We start from the raw sequence: 21,967 nt of genomic DNA on the forward strand, positions 1-21,967 counted from the left end.
TATCCTGAAAAGCAGTTTAAAACCAAAATGAGTGAATGTCAGTAAAATGCACTGATGTGTCAGAATTGTGGATTTTATTCATACTTAAAGACTTGCATTGAGGGGGCTTTGTTTCATATTATGTCTTTTTTTGTTTTTCTTGGCAGTGTTTTAAAAAGTTATGTGCATGCATAATCATATGCAGCACTTTATTGCTTATTTTTGGCAGTGCACAAGAGCAAAAATTTAATTTGCTATTTTCCAAAAGTGCATTGTGTTTATGTAATGGATTTGCATCAGTTGCAGCCTGTAACACAGTTAAGTGTTTTAATTGGCAGAACACCCACATCAAGACTTGTTTGTTTTTCTGATAAGGAAAATGCCAGCTAAGTTAGTCCATATGTTCTCTTCAAATAAGAAGCCACATATTCACATGTAATGGCCATTCTTTAAAAATAAAATTAAAATGAAAAAGTAACACAGAACTAATGTGGAAGAGGGGCAAGTTTATGCATAATTATGAATTTTTGTTAATTTTCAGAAATAGCAAATATTGTAAGGAAAGCTGGTCAGCATTCATTTTAATTGCTTTTGATTCATGACTCTGTTGATGACCTGAGTAATGTTAAAATTGAAGAGTACATTGTTTACTGGTTTTTTCTCAGATGGTTTTACATGGTCTTTATTGTCTAGTGAATAATTGTCTGCTTTCAGAAGGCTTGAAATTCACACACTATATTGCAGTTTAACAATACTTTTAAAATGTGTGGAATGTGGTAGTAAGATGGAAAGAAAAATAGAAGTTTCAGAGCTTCATTTAATGAAATACATCCTCTTCAGATGCCAGTCATGAAGAAACTTGACAGACTTCTAGTGCTCCACAGCTGCAGAATCTATTTCTGCTTCTTCAGAGAAAACTGGAAAACTTCCACACTTTTTGCCAGGCTGAGAATCCCACATTAGGCATCTGCTCTGCTCTTTCTGCAGCAAGGGGACCCTGACATTGCCCAGCTGTCAGAGATGCCATTTGAACTCCTGCTGATAATATCGGGGAAACTCCACTTAGGCTCTGATCCTGATATCTCAATAGAGAAAAAAATATATATATATATATTTCAACTGACTTCAGTTCCTTTTGTTTCTAGGTATTTTGTAGGAATTATTCAAAGTTGTCTTCTGGCTAGGGCCTGGCTTTGAACCTAACATTTTTAGTTTCTTGGAGTGATGGTTTTCGTTCAGGACATTTTTCCCCACAAGGATGAAGTCTTCATCTTTGACTTGTTGTTAACAGCTGATTCTTAGAATAGAGCAATATTGATATTTAAGGGAATGAGTCATGCAGTATATGCTAATATATGACAAAACTGAATTTGTATTCAAATTTATGTTCGCTGACTTACATTGTCCTTATAATTGAAAATTGTCATATTATTGAAGATGTAGCCAGGAATATTGTATATACGTGATGACAAGTAGTAGTAGTGGCTTGAAGTGAGAAATCAACAACTGCTTGAGAAATAGCAGCTGATGAGAACCAGAGGCTGATGTAGCTTTCCTCTGGCCGTGTCACAGTTTCTTTTTGGTAAAAATGACCAAGAAGACTATAGTGTTTTAGCAATATACAATGAAGAATCAAACCACTGCAGCACATTTTCAGCTGAGAGATATTAACTGCCTTTGTTCCTCTGGATGTTATGTTTGGTAAAAAAAAAATATGTTTTTAAAAAATCAAATTATATTATATTGCATTAGGTTAATCTATTTTTTTTTAAATCAAAACATGTAATGATTCCAAAAAGGAAAAAGTCTGACAGCCAGACTTGCCAAGAAACCTGGAATTTATAGAATTAATTTAACACTGCACCAAGTTTACATCATTGTAAAAAACCTTCTAATAACAGTGAGGTCTCAGAATGATTCTGCTAAGAAGGAGGAAGAGAATCCTGCAACTAAAAAGCTTACTTTTGTGGATGCAAATGATTTGATAATATTTTAGTTGTACACGCAAGTTACAGTAGGCCCCTGAGTTGTAAGTGCTGATGAGTTAATCAGTCTGTTCACACAACATTTGAGTCAAGTGCTACAGCTACCTGAAACTGTGAGATTAAATACAAGGAATTCAGTTTTTGGAGAGGAGGTCCAGGATGTAAGTCTCACCCTTAAATACTTGATTTTTTGATAGGCTGTTGGCAGTAGATTAACATAAATTAAAGTCGGTCATAGGTATTATTGTGTGGGGGGGTTAGATTTCCCACTGCACATATGTTGATACATGGTCCTTATTCTAAGGATCATTAGGAATGTGTCTGTAGTTTTTAAACAATCCTTTCTGTTGTTTGTTTTGGGTGGGTTTACCTTCTAACCTGCAATACCTTTATTTTTAGAATTAGCCTAGGATAAATTTTAGTTTTAATACTAGTTATAATTTTATATCAGCTTAGTTTTATTGCTAGCACTGTGTTGCAGTGGTGACAGCAGCCTGGTGTCTTTTCTGAGTCATTTTTGAAACACATGGATGTCCATGAGCTTCTGAAGAATTTTTTATTTTATCACTGCCTGTGTATTTAGGATGATTATACTGTGATCTGATGCAGAGTATTAAATGAAGAAACAGCTTGTCTTTTATGTTCTTGAGTCAATCTCCAATTTTTATTGGTACTTATATATTTTATTGTTTATTTTATTAAGTCAAATCTGTTTCTTTTATGTCCTGTGCAGAATGTGAAAGATGATGGGCAGCATGTATGGAGACTCAAACACTTTAACAAGCCTGCCTACTGTAATCTTTGTTTGAACATGCTAATCGGAGTAGGGAAGCAAGGTCTCTGCTGTTCTTGTGAGTATCAGCATTTCAGTGTCCATTTGCATTACATGTCTATTCCTAGAAACGTTGTGCTCACTAAATAACAAAGAACTAGGAGCTTCCCATTACAAAACCTTTGCCAGCACAATGGTGTCTCCCCCTTTGTTTTCTATGCTTGAGTGCTAAAGGTTCCATTTTTAGTTTTTCAGGATATTGGGCTTTCAAAGCTGTTGTTTGAGGGAGTTTTCTGTATTAGAATAGCTCTCAATGTTAGTTTCCTTTGGAGTCTGCCTTTTTTTTTTTTCTTTTTTTCTTGTCATGCTTAAGTTTTAACCTTATATTTTTGTTATTCCTCTTTTGTATTTATTCATAATTATTCATATTCTTTGATAGGTACCCGCTTGACTTGCATTTAAGTCCCATATTTGTTTATTCAATTTTTCCACAGAATTCTTGTTTTGTTAATTGTGAAGGTAAAAATTCCAGCTTCCCAGATATCAGGTTTCTATAACACTTCTAAAGTTTTGTAGGTTTATTTGGTTTGTAATCATAAATCTCAGTTTTGGCAGCCTTTCACATATAAACTGATTATGATGTGAAGGAACACAGAAAAACTACTGCATTTAATTTGACCTTCATTAGACTATTAGATGCAATTACTACAGTTCAATTCCTTCAGTTGTATCTATGTATCTCCTAATAATCTGTGTTTGACCAGCTCATAGCCTGTATCTTGAGAAACCAAATCTTCCTGAAAGATACCTCGTCTCTGTTTGAATGTTTGAAGAGATGGATGATCCATATCTTTCTTTTGTGGTGTGTTCCAATGATTAATCATCTTTTTTTAAGACATATTTTCTGATTTCAATATGTCTGGTAGATGGTTCCAATGATTGGTTCATGTTATGCTGTGCTCCTTTAGATTAATGAGATCTTTAGTACCCACTGTAGTCTTCTCATGATAGTATCAAGTCACCTTTCATTGTTCTTTTTGATAAATTAATCAGTTTCTTAGTGTAACTTACTTTCTCTGTTTTTGGTATGAAAGATAGCCCATCACAGCTGATCAGAACCTTTCTGCGTGCATACTTTTATTGATTTAATTTGAGATTAGTCTGAATAAATGAGGGTTTTGGAATCGACCATTTCTCTTTCCTCACTGGGCACAGTTCTCTTTAAAACATAATTCAGATGTAAATCTTCCATGTATGCATTTTCACGTAATGTAATTTAATTCACGATACTATGGAGTGAGAGAGATACATTTATTAAAATTCAAACAAATAGAAATCGCATAACTTCAGATTAATAAATGCTAATGACAGTACCCGGAATATATGTTTATATATATAAAATGCTGAATTGACTATTAGATCTTGAAATGTTACATTATTTAATATTCTTTTATGTCAGACTGATGTAAACTCAGTCCTTGCGAGGAAATATAAGAATCATATATGTTTGAAAGATAAAATTCTACTGAGCCAAAAACATAGATCATCATCCTCAGCAGTTATCAGAAATGTGTAGATGAGTTACATATAGTAAACTGCCCCAGAAAAGCCAACCTTACAAGAGCTGTAATTTTCTCTGCTGCAAGGTACCTCTTCAAAATTTATTTTTTGTTGTCCTTGGCATTTATTTGGTGAGAACAATTGTCCCAGAGTATCTGAAGAACATCCACATGCTCCTTTTAGTTACTTCATGCAGCAAGGGGCATGAGTCTACTTACAAAACTGTTAACACTATTTTCTTATCTCACTAAGCGTCTTCTCCAATATATTTTCAGAGCATTGCTATAGATTTTATTATTTGCATTTTAGATTGTGTGGGAGGAAAAAAAGGAAAGAGAAGACTGCAGGGGGCCTCACCATCCCTCCATGGTCCAATCAACAATGTTACTCCCTGCAGTTTGTCTGATTAATGGCTGCGCCTCCCACTGGGTTTGTGTAATAGGTGCAAGCAAGGTGTTTAGAAGTACTTTGTGCTTAATTGCTCTCCAGGTCAAAAGCATGAGACATAGACCATACAGGGAGAAATTCATTCTCAGTTTTTAATAGTTGACTATTGAATGCAGATATAAGCTGTAGCATAATTTCCTTGCCTAAGCACAGTTGTGTAGTCGAAGTCAGGAGAGCTTTGCATTGTACCCTGACATTTGTATGCTTTCTAAATGCAGCTAGTGCCATCTCTACAGACCTGATCAGCAACAGTAGTTACCTAAAATTTGTGCGGAAGGGTTTGGTGGAAAAAAAGCTTCTCAGGAGTTAGTATTTGGGAGAGTTAAAGTTGGGATGATTGCATGGAATGCATGGAAACAATTGCTATCTGAAAATGGACTAATCAGCCATTTAAGATTTATATGTCAATAGAAGGAACAATATAAATTCATTGGCTTTTATTTTTGTGCTTGCCAGCTGCTCTCATTCCTATAGTTTGTAAAATATAGATTTCTTTCTATAAGCAAATGACACCAAACCCTTTGGCAGTCATCAATTTTTGTTTAATATTTTTGTCATTTGGAAATTATTGTGAAAAAGTTTATTGAGCTCTGATTTAATTAAGCATTTCCTGTTATGCAATAATAGTGCATTCTTGGATTTCTCACTTGCATAATATTTCCTGCTCTAATTGGCCTTTTATATTCCATGGAAAAAGCAGTCTAGTTTGAGTTTTCATTGACTGATGGGATTGATTATATAGAGATGGCATGCTGGTAACATTATTTGTTTCATAAAAATGTAGTCAGAAACACCATTGCCTCAACATCTATTTATGTGTTTCTTCTTTCAGTTTGCAAGTATACAGTCCATGAACGCTGTGTCGCAAGAGCTCCCGCATCTTGCATCAAAACATATGTGAAGTCCAAAAAGAATACTGATGTAAGTTTGGGATAGCATTAACTTTGCCATGTATCTGTTAATTTAGTAACTCTATGTATATCCACACTTTTTTTTTTTTGCAGGTAATGCACCATTTCTGGGTAGAAGGAAATTGTCCAACAAAATGTGATAAGTGTCACAAAACTATAAAATGTTACCAAGGCTTGACTGGACTTCACTGTGTTTGGTGTCAGATCACAGTGAGTATACTATTGTAAAACCTTTAGCACAGGTTAGAGAGACAAAAATCTGCATATCTTTTTCATAGCCTCATAATTCATCAAAAGGTCTCATTCAGTTTTGTCATCAGAAATAGATAGTGTTTGTTTATGAAACAGTATATGTAGAATATTGACAGGAGTCCTAAATTGTTGCAAGCAGATATGCTTAAAGGTGTACTCTGCTTCTAGACTATATATGAATGAAAAGAATGTATGTCACTCTAAAGAGCAGAATTCCAAATCTACATTACTGAAAGATTATAAGTTTTCAATACTGGTGGAAGTTAAGGTCACTATGACATTAGGGCAAAATCCTAATTTGTGGTGTACTGACAGGCAAATGAAATTGAGGACATCTGGTAGGATACAGTGATTTCAAGTATCTGGGCATAATAGCAGAGACATCTTGATAATATACTAATCTGTGCACCAAGTCTAATATATACAACTTTTGTGTGCTCCTTATTCAGCAGAAACCAATAACTGGAACTAATGACATTCAAGGAACACTGCCTTTATAAGTGAGATCTTCATGCTAGAAGGAGCAATGCCAGTATTTCTGTTCCTAGCCAGAGCAGGATTTAAATCTAAATGGGGAGAGATTCAGCCTTCTTGTAGGGTTTTTGCTTTTTTGCTGATATCGTTATTATTATTGTTATTGCTGTGGAACACCAGTTGTTTGTTCAGTGTTTTAAATAATAATATGAGACTGAGGCATTAGTGAATGTTTGTTTTCAACACACAAGTTTGGATGTTTTATGACATATTTTCTTAACAGAAGAATGCAAAATATGAAACACCATAAAAGAAAATAGATCCAGGATACTTTCACTGATAAGCTGTTATGATTACTTATAAACCAATATTTTAGAAGAAAACAAATATGTAGTCCAGATTGCTGTCAAAATTTGGATAATTTATGTAGAGAGTGAAACACCCAATCCAAAATTTCACATGCAGATAATTAAGTTTAGGCAATGGCTATCTGTGTTTAGACAGATAAACAAGAGTGTTCCACTCTAAATATGGAAGTGTTTACCTCTGTATAATATGTGTATATCATTCAAGAAATATATTTTATGTAAGGCTTCTTCCTAAAGTCAAAGGAAGTTGCAAATTCTGTAGCTCCTCAGAAAAAATATTTTCCCAATATTTCATGCAAATCTGGACCAGATTTGCAAAGGCCTTTTATTTCTTGATACATGTAAAGGTTTAGAGGACTTCCAGAAGAACTGGTATTCACTGAGAAAATACTGAGGAATGGCTTGTCTTTGGAATTACTGTGAAAGAACTGGTTAATTTTTTTTTAAGATATCCAAGGTGATTGTGTGCATTTTTAAATTCTTAAATACTATAAAAATTCCAATGAAAAAAGGGTCTAATTTTTGTTACAGCCAAAATTGAAAATGTTGGCACTGGGGTTTAGAATTTTGCAATTGTATTTGCATCGGTAATTTAAAGATTTTTGTTTTCTGTTAAATTAATATTGTATTTTCAAGATATCTTTAGTCATATTTTTATTTAATTTTTATGGCTTCACATAAGTGAAAAATGAGTATTTTAAAAGTTCTAAAAATACTGCAAATTACTTGTTTTTCCATCTCCTCTTCACTTTTCTTGCAATTCCATGTATTCTGTATATCCTATTGCAATAACTTCCTTTGCTAATAGTAGTAACTTTATTACTGAAAAAAGAGTGGCTTACATTTCTAACAGATGCATGATTTTTGAATGGATATTCTGAAGTCACATAATTATCATCACATCTGTCATACGTTTTCAATTCCTTGTAAAACAACACATTTAGGGCTTGTTGCAGACATCTTTTTATAATATAAGAGGATGTGTTGTGTAAGAGTTCTTACACAACTAATTCTGATCCTCTTTTGTGCATTTTATATATGTCTCTTTTTACAACTTAATCGAGTCACTTCTAATGTCAAATAAGTGAATCAAATCCCAGAATTTAGAGGTGTATTTCACTAAGGAGGCTTGTTATACTGAGTTCTCAGCCAGGCCTGTGACTCCCTCTTCCCTATACTCTGTAGTTCACTACTACAGTCTTGTAAATGTTTTTTTGTTTTGTTTTGTTTTGTTTTTTTCCCTGTTTTCTCTCCAGTAAATACGGTTTTTCATACTTTGCAAGCATCTGGTTGTGAGGGAGGTAATATTCTAAAGAAGCTAGCTTTGGGGTAAGAGAATTTTGGGGAACTGTATTTAAAATCTGCTAAAATATTTCTTTTGAGAAGAGATGCATATTAATTTATTTCATTGTGTCAAAGTGTTATTTTCATTAAAGCTATGTATCTTCTACCATTTCTCTTGTTTGGTATGCACCGTTTCTGTTGTCAAAGATCAGCAGAGACTAATAAGAAGATTAAGCTATTTTTTTTCATAGATAAGTTTGCATGCCACCGAGTAGCAAAGCTGCTAATTACCACCGAATGTGTGAAGATACTTTTATTTGATGTAACATGGCCTGGTGTGCATTAATTATGGTACAAGTAGCTTTACTACTGAGGCAGAGAATTAGCATGACAAATGATTTAGATTACAGGGCTACCAAAATACCCGCACAAAACAGCTTTAATACTCAGAGTAAATCGAAACTCGTTAGACTTTTATTTTCTGTTGCTAAGTAACTGCCTGAAAAGGTAACTTTGCAGGATAAATGAATATGGACAAGGCTAATATTAGGTGCCATTCAGTTCAAAATTCAGAAATGTTATGTCAGCATTAACTGTACCAGATAACTTTATGCAAACTGAATAGCCAGTAAAACTTATGTACATCAGCAACTGGTACAATTTTAGTGTAAATTTAACAGAGTTCATACTGACATAGTTAAATCGTCTGAGGGAAAATGAGTCAGTTATTGGAAAAATGTGATTTACAGACACAGATATTGAACTACAGATTTTATAACAGCTATTGAACCTGTTGAACTAATGCTGTATGCTACTGATTATATTAGTTAAATCACTTGTTAAATAAGATTTGTACTTCAAAACTTCTGATATTTATTATCTCGATTATTTTTCTTTAATGCAAATATGCCTATCTTCTCAAAAAAATAAAATATTTATCTCAATAGGAAATGCACAGTTTATTGAATCAATGCACATACAAAATCACAGAATCTCTTAGTTCAGAAAAGACCTTTAAGATCACCGAGTCCAAATAATAAACTTTAACCAAATTTCACAATATGAATTTTTATTTTTTTGTGGCTATCTCTAATAACATTGTGAAGCATACTAGTTTACTAATTAAATGTGAATGATCCAGGCACGCAAATTTGCCTTTGTACTGTTTGGCTCTATATATATGTTGAAACATTATATTTAGAGAGATTTGAATTAAATATTAAAATGTGAACAAGAACTCTTGATTATTAACGTCAAATATTTCAATAAATATATCATTATTTGTTGATATTTTATGTTGATGTTATACACACATTTTCCCTTCCACCTTTTTAACGATACAGAAGTAAGCCAATGCTCTTTCAGTCAGCAGACCTGAGGATATTCTTTCCATGTTTTCAGAGTAGAACTCTTCTCGTTGCTTTCAGGAAAACTGGATGAATGCTAAGAATGAAGGAGGAAAAGGAGACTAATTCAGCGTCCTCAGCAGTCAATGGAAGCCTGAACACTGATTCAATCAAGCCCAAAATTTCCCCAGTATAGCTTAAAGCTCTTAGATATTCCTACATTATTCTCTTCTATTTCAGATGTATTTTCACAGATATTGCAGCATCACAATTGAATTGGTGTTGACCTTATCAGCTTCAGCTAGGAAGCAGAGCTATAGCAATGATGCCAAAGGCTTCCTTGAATTACCCCAGATTACCAACTAGTAGTAGGACAGAAGTTTCTGGCTCAGTGCAGGAAATGAAGGTTTTGATGACACATAACCCTATGCTGGTGTTACTGTACTGCCATGCAGTGTTCTCATTTTGAGTGCTGGACTGACCTCATGTGCAATTTCCAAACTAGAAAAAAAATTTGATCCACTGTTCTTTTCCTCAATAAAAATAAATTGGTTTGGTCAATCCTAAAAGGCTTTCCACTGCAGTGTGTTTCTTTGTTCTTGTAGTAACTCTAGTAACAATTAGATTAATTACTCACCCCATTCTAGGATGTCCTTATTCTTAGGCTGAAGTAGAAAAATGTCTAAGTTGAATCTTCATTTTTTGTCTTTCTGTAGTTGCATAATAAATGTGCTTCACATCTAAAACCTGAATGTGACTGTGGACCTTTGAAGGACCATATTTTACCACCCACATCAATCTGCCCAGTAGTATTGGTGAGTTGTCCATATCTTTATTTCAGCTGTAATCCTCTGTCATAGGTAACGACTAAAACGATGCTGGGCTTGACTGCCAGAGTATTTGTTACATTCGTGGAACTGTGTGAACCTTAAACATGATGGGTAATCCTGGCTGATGAGTTTATAGGCACAAGCGTGTTGCATTTTCCTTCATGTGAGAATGAACTTTCTGCAGGGCATATTGTAGCTGAAGCTGACTCAGGTTTTATCACTTACTCAGACTGTACTTACCAGAAACAGTATAGGCAGAACACTTGTACGTTTTACATCTTTTATAGATCCAGCTTCCCAGAATAATGAAGTTATTCTTATGGACAGTTTTTGCTTGGGATGCATATTGTATATCTGCAATGCTGAGGTCTCTGATCTAAACCGGAGGTTACCTAGAATGATGACACTGGTCTTGCAGTAAGCTATGCATCAACGTTATGGTATATTTTATTCTGCAGTCATGAACGGTAAATTTCTCTGTCCACAAAAACAATAACTCAATTCAAGGAAAATAAAAATGCATGCTATGTGTAGGTTATATAGAAAAGAGCTGAGCGGCTTATCATGAAAAAAGAGCTTCGAAATTAACTTATACATTCACATATTAAATTGTATGGTTTATGCTGATGAAAGCCATAGCCTCATCATTTTCATAACAGAGCAGACATGTGGTCCTCTTTAAATATATTTCATAGTAAGAGTAAGAAATGCTTGAACTTGGGAAAGAATGTTTGATTGCAGGGGAAGACAAACAAGAGAATTATACCTTCTAATCTTAAATCTGTTTCTGATAATTAAAAATAATATTCATGCCTAGTGTAAATTACTTATTTTCTGATTAATCCTTTCGACTGTTTGTTTATAAATCTGCTAAGGGATGGATGTAGACTTTGGCCCTCTACTTGACTAAACTGGGACTATTCCATTGCTGTCAATAAAGGTAAAGCAATGGAAATCTGGCTTTAATGATTATGTAGTATTTTTAAAATTTTATTTGAAAAGTCAGTAGTTTTGTAGTTTGTTTGTAATGTTATTTTGATATTATCTGGACAAGTTCTAAATAATAATTGTAAAATATTATTTTAAGTTTGGATGATTACATGCTGCATTGCATTATTTAATTTTTAGGATTTTAGGTCGTACTTTAAAAGTTAACATGGAGAAATTATGATTTTGTTATTGGAGTGTTTTTGTTTTATTTTTATTTATTGTTTGCGATTCTTATAAACTGAATAAAGCCTAAGCATGAAATTTCATCTTCAATTATATTTGCGTAACTCCATTTTCTTTTCAGAAGAGGAAGAAGGATGGAGGAATTAAGATTTTAATTCCACAGTTGGAGTTTAGTTAAGTTGTTTAGAGGATATATAAAACCACTCTAGAGTCAAATCACCCTTGAATAGGTTTGTTTTATCTGCAAATTTTGAAGGCATAAGCAGAAGTAAATATGTTTTCCTGTATCAGAATCATGTTTCAATATTACATACTAATAATGTAACACTAAACATGTATTTCGACACAATGTATGTTGTTAGGAATGGAAAATATATTTTACTGTGATTTAATGTGAACTTTATGATTTTGTAGTATATTTGTTCATCTAGTAATTTCTTCCAAAATGCATTAAAATACTGAGTATACTTACATTACAGATAATACATTGGTGACCTAGCTAATACAAATTCCTCATAGAAACTATTGATTACTATTGATTATTAATTAGTTTCTCCTATTTCCTGTTATGGGGAGTCCTCCTTTTGAGAAACATAATGCTTCCATGTATGTGAAATCTGCACTCTCAATAATGACAGTGGAAACAGTGAATATATCCATGTCAGAATTGTCTAAATATAGAATAGTAAATGTTTGTTAATAAAAATGTTAATAAAAATGTTTCACCTGACAGTGAAAGGGTCTTTCACCTAGGACATGCGTTTTGGGGGCTGATGCTGTCCATCTGTCAGAGAAGGGGAAGAACATCTCTTTGGTCATAGACTTGCCAAGCTGGTGAAGAGGCCTTTAAACTAAAGTTGCCAGGGCTAGAGGAACCTCAATCCATCCCTGTCCTACCGGTTGGATGCCAGTGCCAGCAATAGATGCCCTGGGCCTGGAGAAGGATCACAGGTCAGCAGGAGAGCACCTGAATATGAACACAAAGGAATTCCAGCCACTCCAGCCAGTAAGTCAGCTTCTCGGGGGCCCAGCTGAAATGCCTCTATGCAAACACACATAGCATGGGAACAAGAGGAGCTAGAGAAGTGCACATGACTGCAGGGCTATGATCTTACTGGCCTCATGGAGATGTGGTGGGATGGCTCCCATAACTGGAATGTTGCAATGGAAGCATACAGGCTCTTTTGGAAAAACAGGCAGGGAAGATGGGGAGTTATCATCCTTTATGTCACTGACTGGCTGAAGTGCATGGAGCTCTGTGCAGAGATGGATGAGGAGTCACTTAAGAGCTTATGGGTCAGGATTAAAGGAAAGGCTGGGACAATGGGGGTCTGTTACAGGCTACCTGACCGGGAAGACCAAGCTGAGTGGTTGAGACTCTCCATAAAAAGGCAGAAGCAACCTCACATTCAAAAGCTGTGGTCTTCAGAGGTGACTTCAACCACCTGAATATCTGTTAGAGGGACAACATACCAGCATACCAAGCAATCCAGGAGGTTCCTGGAATGTGTTGATGGTAACTTCTTTCTCCAAGTGATAGAGCAGCCAATGAGTACAGGTGCTATGCTGTACCTTGTTGTCACCAACAAGGAGGGGCTGGTGCAGAATGTGAAGCTCAAGGGCAGCCTTGGCTGCAGTGAACATGAAATGGTGGCGGTCAAGGTCCTTAGGGCAGCAAGGAGGGCACACAGCAAGCTCACTACCCTGGACTTCAGCAGAGAAGACTTCGGCCTCTTCAGGGCTGCTTAATGGAATACCATGGGGTAAAGCCCTGAAGGGAAGAGGGGCCCGATACAGCTGGTTAATATTCAAAGATCACCTCCTCCAAGCTCAGGAGTGATGTATCCCAGCAAAGAGAAAATCGGGCAAGAACACCAGGAAACCTGCAAGGGTGGACATGGAGCTCCTGATCAAACCCAAACAAAACAAGGAAGGTTACAGAGGGTGGAAGTAAGAACAGGTATCCTGGGAGGAATACAGAGAAATTGTCCAAGCAGCCAGGAATCAGGTTAGGAAAGCTAAAGCCTTGATAGAACTAAGTCTCACCAGGGATGTCAAGGGCAACAAGAAAAGCTTCTACAGGTATGTGAGTGCTAAAAGGAAGACTATGGAAAATGTGGACCCTTTCCAGAAGGAAACAGGAGAGCTGGTTATCTGGAAGATGGAGAAAGCTGAGGTACTCAATGACTTTTTTGCCTCACTGTAGGAGTTATAGTTTGATGCCATCTAAGGAACCCAGTCCATGCGACCTGATAAGATGCGGGACCTGAGGGAACTGGAAGATGAAGCTGCGAAGCCACTATGCATCTTATTTGAGAAGTCATAGAATCATAGAACCAAACTGGTCTCTCAGCTGCAATCTATTGTTCAGGTCCATGTCCTCTCAGTTGCTCCGTTTTCTAGTTATCCATTGATGCACCAAATCACTGCTGCAACTATGAAGAATAAATAAAAAAGTATCCTTCCTGATTGTAGCATCACAAAGGATGACATTTCTCCCTGCACATACCCATCTCAGCTCAGGCGACTGTTCTAAATTTCTTATTAATGGTTTCTTTCGACTCAAAAGATATTCCTCTAAAATAGAATGGTTGACATGATCCTCACATACTGTCGCTTCTCTTAATGGCTAGAGAAAGAGCATAAATGCCTGGTCATAGGAAAGTTAGATGGCTGGTCTAAGTTAAATAAGAGGACTTCCACCTTCAAAATGGCACAAAATGGAACTTGCCAAATGTTTTTTCCTAGATACGACAAGCTATGTTCTAAGCTGAAAAAGAAACCAATTGATACGGTGTGTGTCATGAAAGAATCACATATCTGACTAGGTTCAATGCTATATGAAGATTTTTTTATATATGTTTTAGTAAACTGTAGTCTGTCAACTTTAAAACTAGTCCTTTTTACTTTTCTGTTTGCCATATATAAGGCTTGTTGTATGGGGAAGTTTTTTGTTCAAGTTAAATGAGTTTTGTTATAAACTGTGTGTGCAGATCTCAAGTGATAGTCTTTTAATAGATGTCAGATACACTTTAATGTTACTCTATTTTATTTCAGTAATGTTTTAATTAATTCATACTGATTGAATAAATGTACATTGAGACTTGTTTCCTAATGAGGGCACATTTAGAGGAAAGGTTTTGCATCATTCTGATATCCTGTGGGTAATTATATTCTAATTATATGGTGGGGGGAAAGAGTCTATAACTCAGTGCTGATATTGTTCATTGGACCCAATTAATTACATGCACATAATGAAAGTTCATGATAAGGTTGACTGGCAGTGAGTTTAAAAATCTTTAACTCAATTGAATCCTTGCCTACCAAGAGTACAGAATTAGATCATAACCAGGTTAAAAACTAGGTATTGGAATGAGATGAGTGAGTAGTGAAGAAAAGAGATTGGTCTCTCCTTATGATACAGCTTCTCTCCCCTACTCCTTTGTAAGACAAAAAGGGAAAAATGCAAACATACATTTTATTATAGCTTCTTCATTTCATGCCTGCCTTTACTTTGCTCCATTTATTGATGAACACATAGGATGTTCTAATTTATATTTAAGTTTGTAGAAAAGTAATTAGTTTTCTGTTTCCCACCAAAATAGATATAGCCTTGGGTAATGACAAGTCAACCAATAAAAGTCTACTATTTAATAAGTATATATATAGTTCATAATGTATGATGATTTTGTGTCTCCTGTTGTTTATGTGAGTTTTACAATGAATTATTTTGTACTTAATTATGGTTTTCAAAATCAATGTTAGAAATTAAAATTGTTAATCATGGAATAAAAAGAAAATTATGGAATAAATTGTAAAACATAAGGTACCCTGGTTATGGTGTGAGTGTTACTGTATGGCAGTTATTACTGTCTCCATAGTAACCAGTTCATTTGAAAGGGGGAGGGTCTTCTGTAATACTGAAGACAAGAAGTGAAAGAAAAAAAAACAACTTATACATTTCGTTGTGTCTGATTTTCAGCTTCATTGTTCAGCATTCTGGGACAAATTGGTAATGATAAAAAGTTTGGAACAACTCACTTTATGTTTCTTTTTTCTTAGGAATCAATTTGACTTTTATCTAGTGAAGATTCTTCTAAGTTTTTAGGAAAAAATCATTTAAGCATAAATTCTGTTCATAAAATATAGAATATATATAGAGAAAATTTGGTATATGTAAAAAATATATAGAATTTTTATACATCATAGAGTAAATTTGTTTATGTATGTCTAATATAATATGCCATCTTAAGTCAGATTTGCTTGAACTCTTATTTTAAAATGGTGGAGGAAACAGATGTATCTGATTCAGGCTCGGTTTGGGTTGGTTTGGCATTTTATTGTGCAAGAACGTAATTGTTCAAAAATCTTTTATAACGAGTTGTAGTTAGCCATGTAAAACAATATGCACAATAGATTATGAATGTTTTAGCTAAGTAATGTGTCCTGTGCAACTAAACAATTTACATTATGATCTGTAACTTCAAACTTCTGTGTAAATATTGCAAGTGTGTTGAGATGCTGACAAAATAATGCAGAATTAGAGTTGGAAATAACGTACAAGAATTTTCTTTGGCTATCAGAATTTTGAGAGACTAGATAGAATAGCTAATGGCTGTGTTATAATTGCAACATAGTTCAATAGATACTTTTCCATGTCTGATAACATGTCTTACTAATACTGCTTTCCTGGGAGGTAGATAAATATTACATTGGAAAGCAGATGTAGAGAGAGAAAAAGGGAATTAGCGGATTCTGGTTGAAGAATGATCTTTCTTAATCCCTTTTCCAGTATTTAATCCTAAAATGATTCCTGTGGTTTTATTGTGGTAGAGATCAGTTTTAACTCAGTTGAATCCAAGCTCAACATAGAGTGCAGAAAGGCTGTGCAGTGTTTAAGCATCTTTATGAGCAACTCGATCCTTTGAAGATGAGTATTAGCCTTATTCTGAGTTTCTGAACAAAAATACTGGCTCCCCCTCCCTCCCCTCCATTATATGAATATATATTCTTCTATGGGGAGGGAAGTTTTAAAAAAACACAACAAAACACATTTTTCCTTTTCAATTGCATATCATATTGCAGATACAGTTCTCTGAGAATCTAAACTGGACTTGAAATATAATGGTGTGCTTATCTACACTAAGAGCTTTTTAATTTCTTTGAAGTCAGAAGGAAATTAATAATTGCCCTGGAGGAAAATGTATCTTCCTAACTAATTATCTGTTCGGCAAACACAGTTCAATGTTAAAATAATAAGATGCTGATAAACTGGAATGGCAGCCATTCAATCATTTTAAGTTATATCTAGTTGCCTGCCCACAACTCATCACTACTGTCTGTCCCTAAGTTTATTCCTTACATCCTCTCCCGTGGGAGTTTAATGTGTTTTGATTTTCAAAATTCTTTTCCAACTCTTTTGTCTTTCTTGGACAATGTATATAGTTGCCTGCTATAGCCCAAGTTCATTTTAGGTTGCAAATGAAAGTCTTGGGCACTACAGTTGGTGCATGTTGATAAATATATTGAATGAATGCAAGATGTAAGGCCAACTAGATGAGCTAAGTCTTACATGCTTAATGACAAATACTTGATTGTGATTTTGATGTGTAATTCTTTACATCTTTATTAAGACATATTAAACAATCATCATGAAGTATTTTTGCTAGTGAATTGGTCGCTGATCTTGTCAACAGGATGACTTATGGCCTCAACTCATGGATGTAGAGCCTGGGTATTGTGCTACAACTCTATGAACTTTCAAGACAGCATGATATGTACATTAGTATGTACACAGGGTTATATCTGGAAAGGTGGATAAAAAATCATGCAGTAAATTTTGAAAATATTTAAGCACATGTAAATCATAGTTATTTGGATGCCATATCTAGTAGGTATTACAGATACATTGCTCCCCAGGGTTTTGAGGTAGTGGTGATGGGTTGTTTTTCTTTTTTTGCAGTTTTGAGGGTTTCTGAATCTTTGATTCTCTTTGGTTGTTGTGTAACTGTGGACAGTTATGTGAAATTGCATAGAATGGAATTTTTGTAAGCAAGCTCTTGAATACCACATAGGTTCACAAAATGACAGTCTAAGAGTGCTTATTCTATTATTTCATTGCGTATTAAAGCACAATTTTTGCATCCCTTGTAGATTCCTGTGTCATTAAACAAAATAGCTTTAATGAATCATGGAGCAACCTACCTCCATGATTCTCAAAAAAACATCGGTTTGGTATTCAAGTCACATATTTAAACTTCTATGGCCTTCATCCTGCAAACATTTGATGATACCTTTACACACTGTTCTGTGCATTCCATCTGATCTTCCATGACCAGGTTCCCCTTATCAGTGTCTTTCAAGTTTCAGAGTTCTACCGTAAGATATTTTTTAATAAACATTTCAGTTTACGCATATTAGTATAGAATTTGGTTCTTGCCTTATGCACTGCCATCCTGAGGTTAGGCTTTAGGGTATGTGCCTCATCTGAAGGCATAGAGTATAAAATAAGTACTTATCATTCAGAAGGACTCTCAGGTTTTGAGTAGTTACTTGACAAACTGTGTAATGTTATTAACCATTCACTAATGGCTTTACAATCCTCTTTAATGTATGAATAAATTCTTGTTTAATGTATAAAATAAACTTTTAAATAATCTCTGTGGTGAGAGAAAATCCAGAAAAATATATTAGCATTTACTGATTAAGGACATGGTGAGAAAAAACATTTTTTGCTGCATTGGCACTGGATTCTGTGTCAGCAGTTAAAATATAAAGGGGTAACTAGTTAGTAAGCCATTAGTTACTTCATCTGTTTCCTTATAACAGCTATGATAGAGTATGATATTTCTAAGTGTCAGTGTTTTGGTAAAATTAAAAGACTGTACCTCTATGTAAAGCAATACTTTTTGAGGATGCATGTTGTATAGCTTGTCAATTGTAGTAGAAGAAAGCTCTTTAAATAAGCTTCCTTGCTTTGGATGAGGATTCAAAGACTTGGAATTAAAAATAAAAAGAATACTCCCCAGGTACCAAGTAGCTCTTATTACTATTTGAAATAATATAGTCTTCAGGTTTTCTAATATTTTTAGCTGGTAATAAAATGATCCCAAACATACTTACTGGAGTATGAATTATATAATATGACAGCCAGAACACTGGGGGAGCACAGTTGTGCAAATGTGTAAAAAAGCGCTGTGTATGTTTGTTAAGTACAAGAGCTGCAAGGTAACGTTCCCCCGGAGCGCACTCTGCGCCCCTTCCTGTCCCAGCTGTTGCTGCTGCAGCCTAACATTCTCTTTTCCCAACAGACGCTCCCCGCTTTAGGAGGTTTGCTCCCCGAGGTGCGTAACAGGAGGCATCCATGTACGCACGAGTACTAATGGATCATGATATCATATGTTCTTCTTGCTATAAAAGTGCATTTTGGGGCTGATCTAAAAATGTAGGCATGGTAATCTGTGTTGTCATTTGAAAGGCCCAGTCTTATTTACGAATTCTTTTTTCTTATTTGGATGAATAAGAGATAGATACAATTTAATAGTTCTTATGTGATGGCAATCTCTCTGGAGCAATACTACATGGTAGAAGCTCCAGTTAATGGATATTGACTTCAAAGTGGGAGTTCAAGGGGAGAAAAGGCATCATGGGAAGTTCAAAAATGGGTGGGAAAAATTTTTGTTGTGTTGATTACTATTTTGAAAGATATGTGCTCTGTCACATACCAAAAGAGCAGAAAAGCTTCGTTTTTTTGAGCCATCAAAATGTACAATAGCTTTTAAAATGCTGTATTTAGTAGCTCTTTTAACCTCATGCATGTCCACTAAACCAGCTGGTTCACAGATACATTTATCATTTTGAATGCTTTGATTAACAAGATATTAAATACAGCACAACTGTTGTAGAAACATTTCTTAGCTTGAAAAATAAGTTTTTGCATTTTGTAAAGTGATTTATTCAGTGCATGTCAAATTTGTCTTAACATTGCTAGAATTTGTAGGTTATTATCCACAGGTGATTTTATTAAACTGTTATTCTCTGATAAAAAATGACACTGTTTAGTTCTTGACACTCTTGGATAGCTTAGTAATGTCGTAGTTCCTGAAAGAAAGTTATTTAAAGGGTCACGTACAACTATAGATTAGAAAGACAGCTTACTATTTCATATATAAAATAAAGTATCTCTTCAGGAATATTTAAAAGATTCTTTTAATAAAGTAGTAAATCTTTTTGTGTTCCATTGATAGATTTATTCAGTGGCATTAGGATAGACATTATTATATGATTTCATAGAAAGTCATATCCTCACTAGTGTGACACGTATCTGAAAATTATAGTATATGTAGCTCTAGAAAATCTAGAATCTCCTGTCAGCTTCTTCAGAAACGTTTCAGAGAGCACTGTTGGTATATGTCATGGTATGTATTGCGATATATGCATAGAAGATGGATGATACAAAAAAAATTTCAACTTTTTTCAAAAATCATTGCTGGAGGAAGTCAAGTATTCATATTTAAGTTTTTTAATAACACTCCAGAAAATTCTGTATCATTATTACAGGTTTTCTTTTACATTGTGTAAGGTGTATGGCTTGATCTTGTGTAGTCATTGCTTAGGAGAAACTGTCTTTGTGAGTCCAGCAGTTGTTTTGCTTATGGAACAGGTAATATAAATTAGAGCAGGAATGTTGCTGATGCAGCAGTCATAGGGCCGGGATATTTCCTGCTACCTGCATCATGCTGGAACAAAAATAAACAATATCCAAAACTTTGCTTGAGGTAATTGTTACTGCATTTTGTTTGTGAATGATTGATAACAGCAGGCTTGGGCACTGTGGTAAGCATCCCTTATGTAAAGACAGTTCTCAGCAGTTTATAAATACTTTTCCTCTAAGTAATAGCATGATATACACAAGAAGATTTTTAGTGCCACGCTTTATAAGGAAGCCTTTTTGAACAGGGTTTTTTTTAACCTCTCTTAATGCACATACTCAGTGTGCTGGATCTGTTTCTTTCTGTAACCTTTTCTTTGAAGTATCACGAATATGTTGTTTGGCTTAGCATTTTTCTAGACTTCTTAAAATTTGCTCTCCATCTCTGATTTTTATTGGAAGTCAGGGATTTTTTACTGGCTGTGTGTCTGCATTACTGGCATATGATTTTTTTTTTAAGAAGTTGCAATATCCAAGACCCAGATTTGGTTGTAACACAAAATCCTGTTTAACATGGTATGCTTACTTCGTATGAAATGTAGTGGCTTTTAAGGGTAGTTATCCACAAACCCCAAAGCTGCTGTAATGAAATATGAAGCTTCCTTGATACTGGTTTCTTACTCTCTATCCTTGTCACTAACCAGTGCCATTGTGCATTAGTGTTGTGTTAGTTACTCTGTTTGGATGCCTCATTCTAGTTTCTAAAAAAATCATCAAATAAATAAGTGCAAAGTCAGTAATTTCTTAGGCAATGATATGGACAGTGCTTTTCTGTGTTTTGAAGGTTAGGGCTGAGATGAATAGCTCTAATTGGTTTTACTGTATTCTGTTTGAAGCAATGATATTGTAGTCTAGACTCCTGGACCTCCTTTTGAACTGATCAAGTTACTCTAAGCATCTAGAAGCTCAGTTCACTAACCTCTTAGGAATCTCACTGCGTACGGGAAACAGTCCAGACTGCCCTGTGTTGTTTTGGTTTTTTTTATATGGAATAGGTTTGTCAGATCTTTTATAGGAAATGTCACCAGACTGCCAGAGTTCCCGAAAGCACTTGACTGCTCAAAGGAGCCTGGAATGACCTGGGACAAGACTGAGGCTGTGTCAGTTTGCAAATTTAAGGAAACCAAAGATGGTATAAAAACAGTGATAGTCCACATCTGTGTTACAGTAATACTAGGAAAGCACTGTGTTAAACTGGGAGTTAGTCCTTTCCTGCCAGAGAATGTGTCAGTGTTTCTTACCAGTTTAAACTGCTCCAGGCTTTATCAGAGGTACCACAGAGATGGGTTTGGCCTGGTATGGAAAATAAATGATAGCATTTAATGAATTTCTTCGTGAGCGCAGTTGCAGCGGGGAGGTGCACCAGTGTCCTTCATGCTCCTTTCTAGTGCGGCAGCTTCGTGTCAGCCAGTTCCTCTGGCCAGCTCAAAGTCTTCTTGCGCTTGTGAAGTGAGGAAAGTGGCTGGAGTGCAGTCGGGATTGGAGACACTGATTCTGTTTGATAAACATCTGCTGCCTGAATTTATGGTGCATTTTTGGACAACATATAAGGACATGCTGGGTGAAGCCTATAAATAGGATAAATGAGATATAAAGAGCAAGGACTTTTCCTCCCCTTCAGAGTTCTCTGAAATCACCTGACAACAGTTGAAAATCTGATTGCAGTAACATACTGTTGAGCTTTCCTCTTTGAAATAATCATCTGATTGTGCTGCATGTCAGCATCAAAAGTTGCCAGCAGCTTAGAATCTGATGTGGATTCTCTTTCTGATATAAAATACATGCTTTAGAAAAAGCCACTCAGCCAATTGCTTATGATACATTTAGAACAGGTATATTTTGCCAGAGTGATACAGTCCTCTTGAAGCATCCAACC

At 35.1% G+C, this 21,967-nt stretch overlaps 1 protein-coding gene across 3 annotated transcripts in view; it reads left to right on the forward strand.

Annotated features, from left to right (window-relative positions):
- Positions 1-21,967, forward strand: part of DGKB (diacylglycerol kinase beta) — a gene marked incomplete at both ends in the record, with an annotated part of 317,768 nt that overhangs the window by 73,403 nt on the left and 222,398 nt on the right. For 2 of the 3 annotated variants that reach the window (XM_080340722.1, XM_080340723.1), the window contains 4 exons: positions 2,698-2,815; positions 5,576-5,664; positions 5,748-5,864; positions 10,095-10,193. In XM_080340722.1, coding sequence (XP_080196848.1) covers positions 2,698-2,815; positions 5,576-5,664; positions 5,748-5,864; positions 10,095-10,193 — 423 coding nt within the window. Of the gene's footprint in view, positions 1-2,697; positions 2,816-5,575; positions 5,665-5,747; positions 5,865-10,094; positions 10,194-18,691; positions 18,725-21,967 lie in introns of all 3 variants that reach the window. The other variant, XM_080340721.1, reaches the window with a different exon arrangement.

Source organism: Nesoenas mayeri, assembly GCF_963082525.1.
Source record: "Nesoenas mayeri genome assembly, chromosome: 2".
Lineage (NCBI taxonomy): Eukaryota > Metazoa > Chordata > Aves > Columbiformes > Columbidae > Nesoenas > Nesoenas mayeri.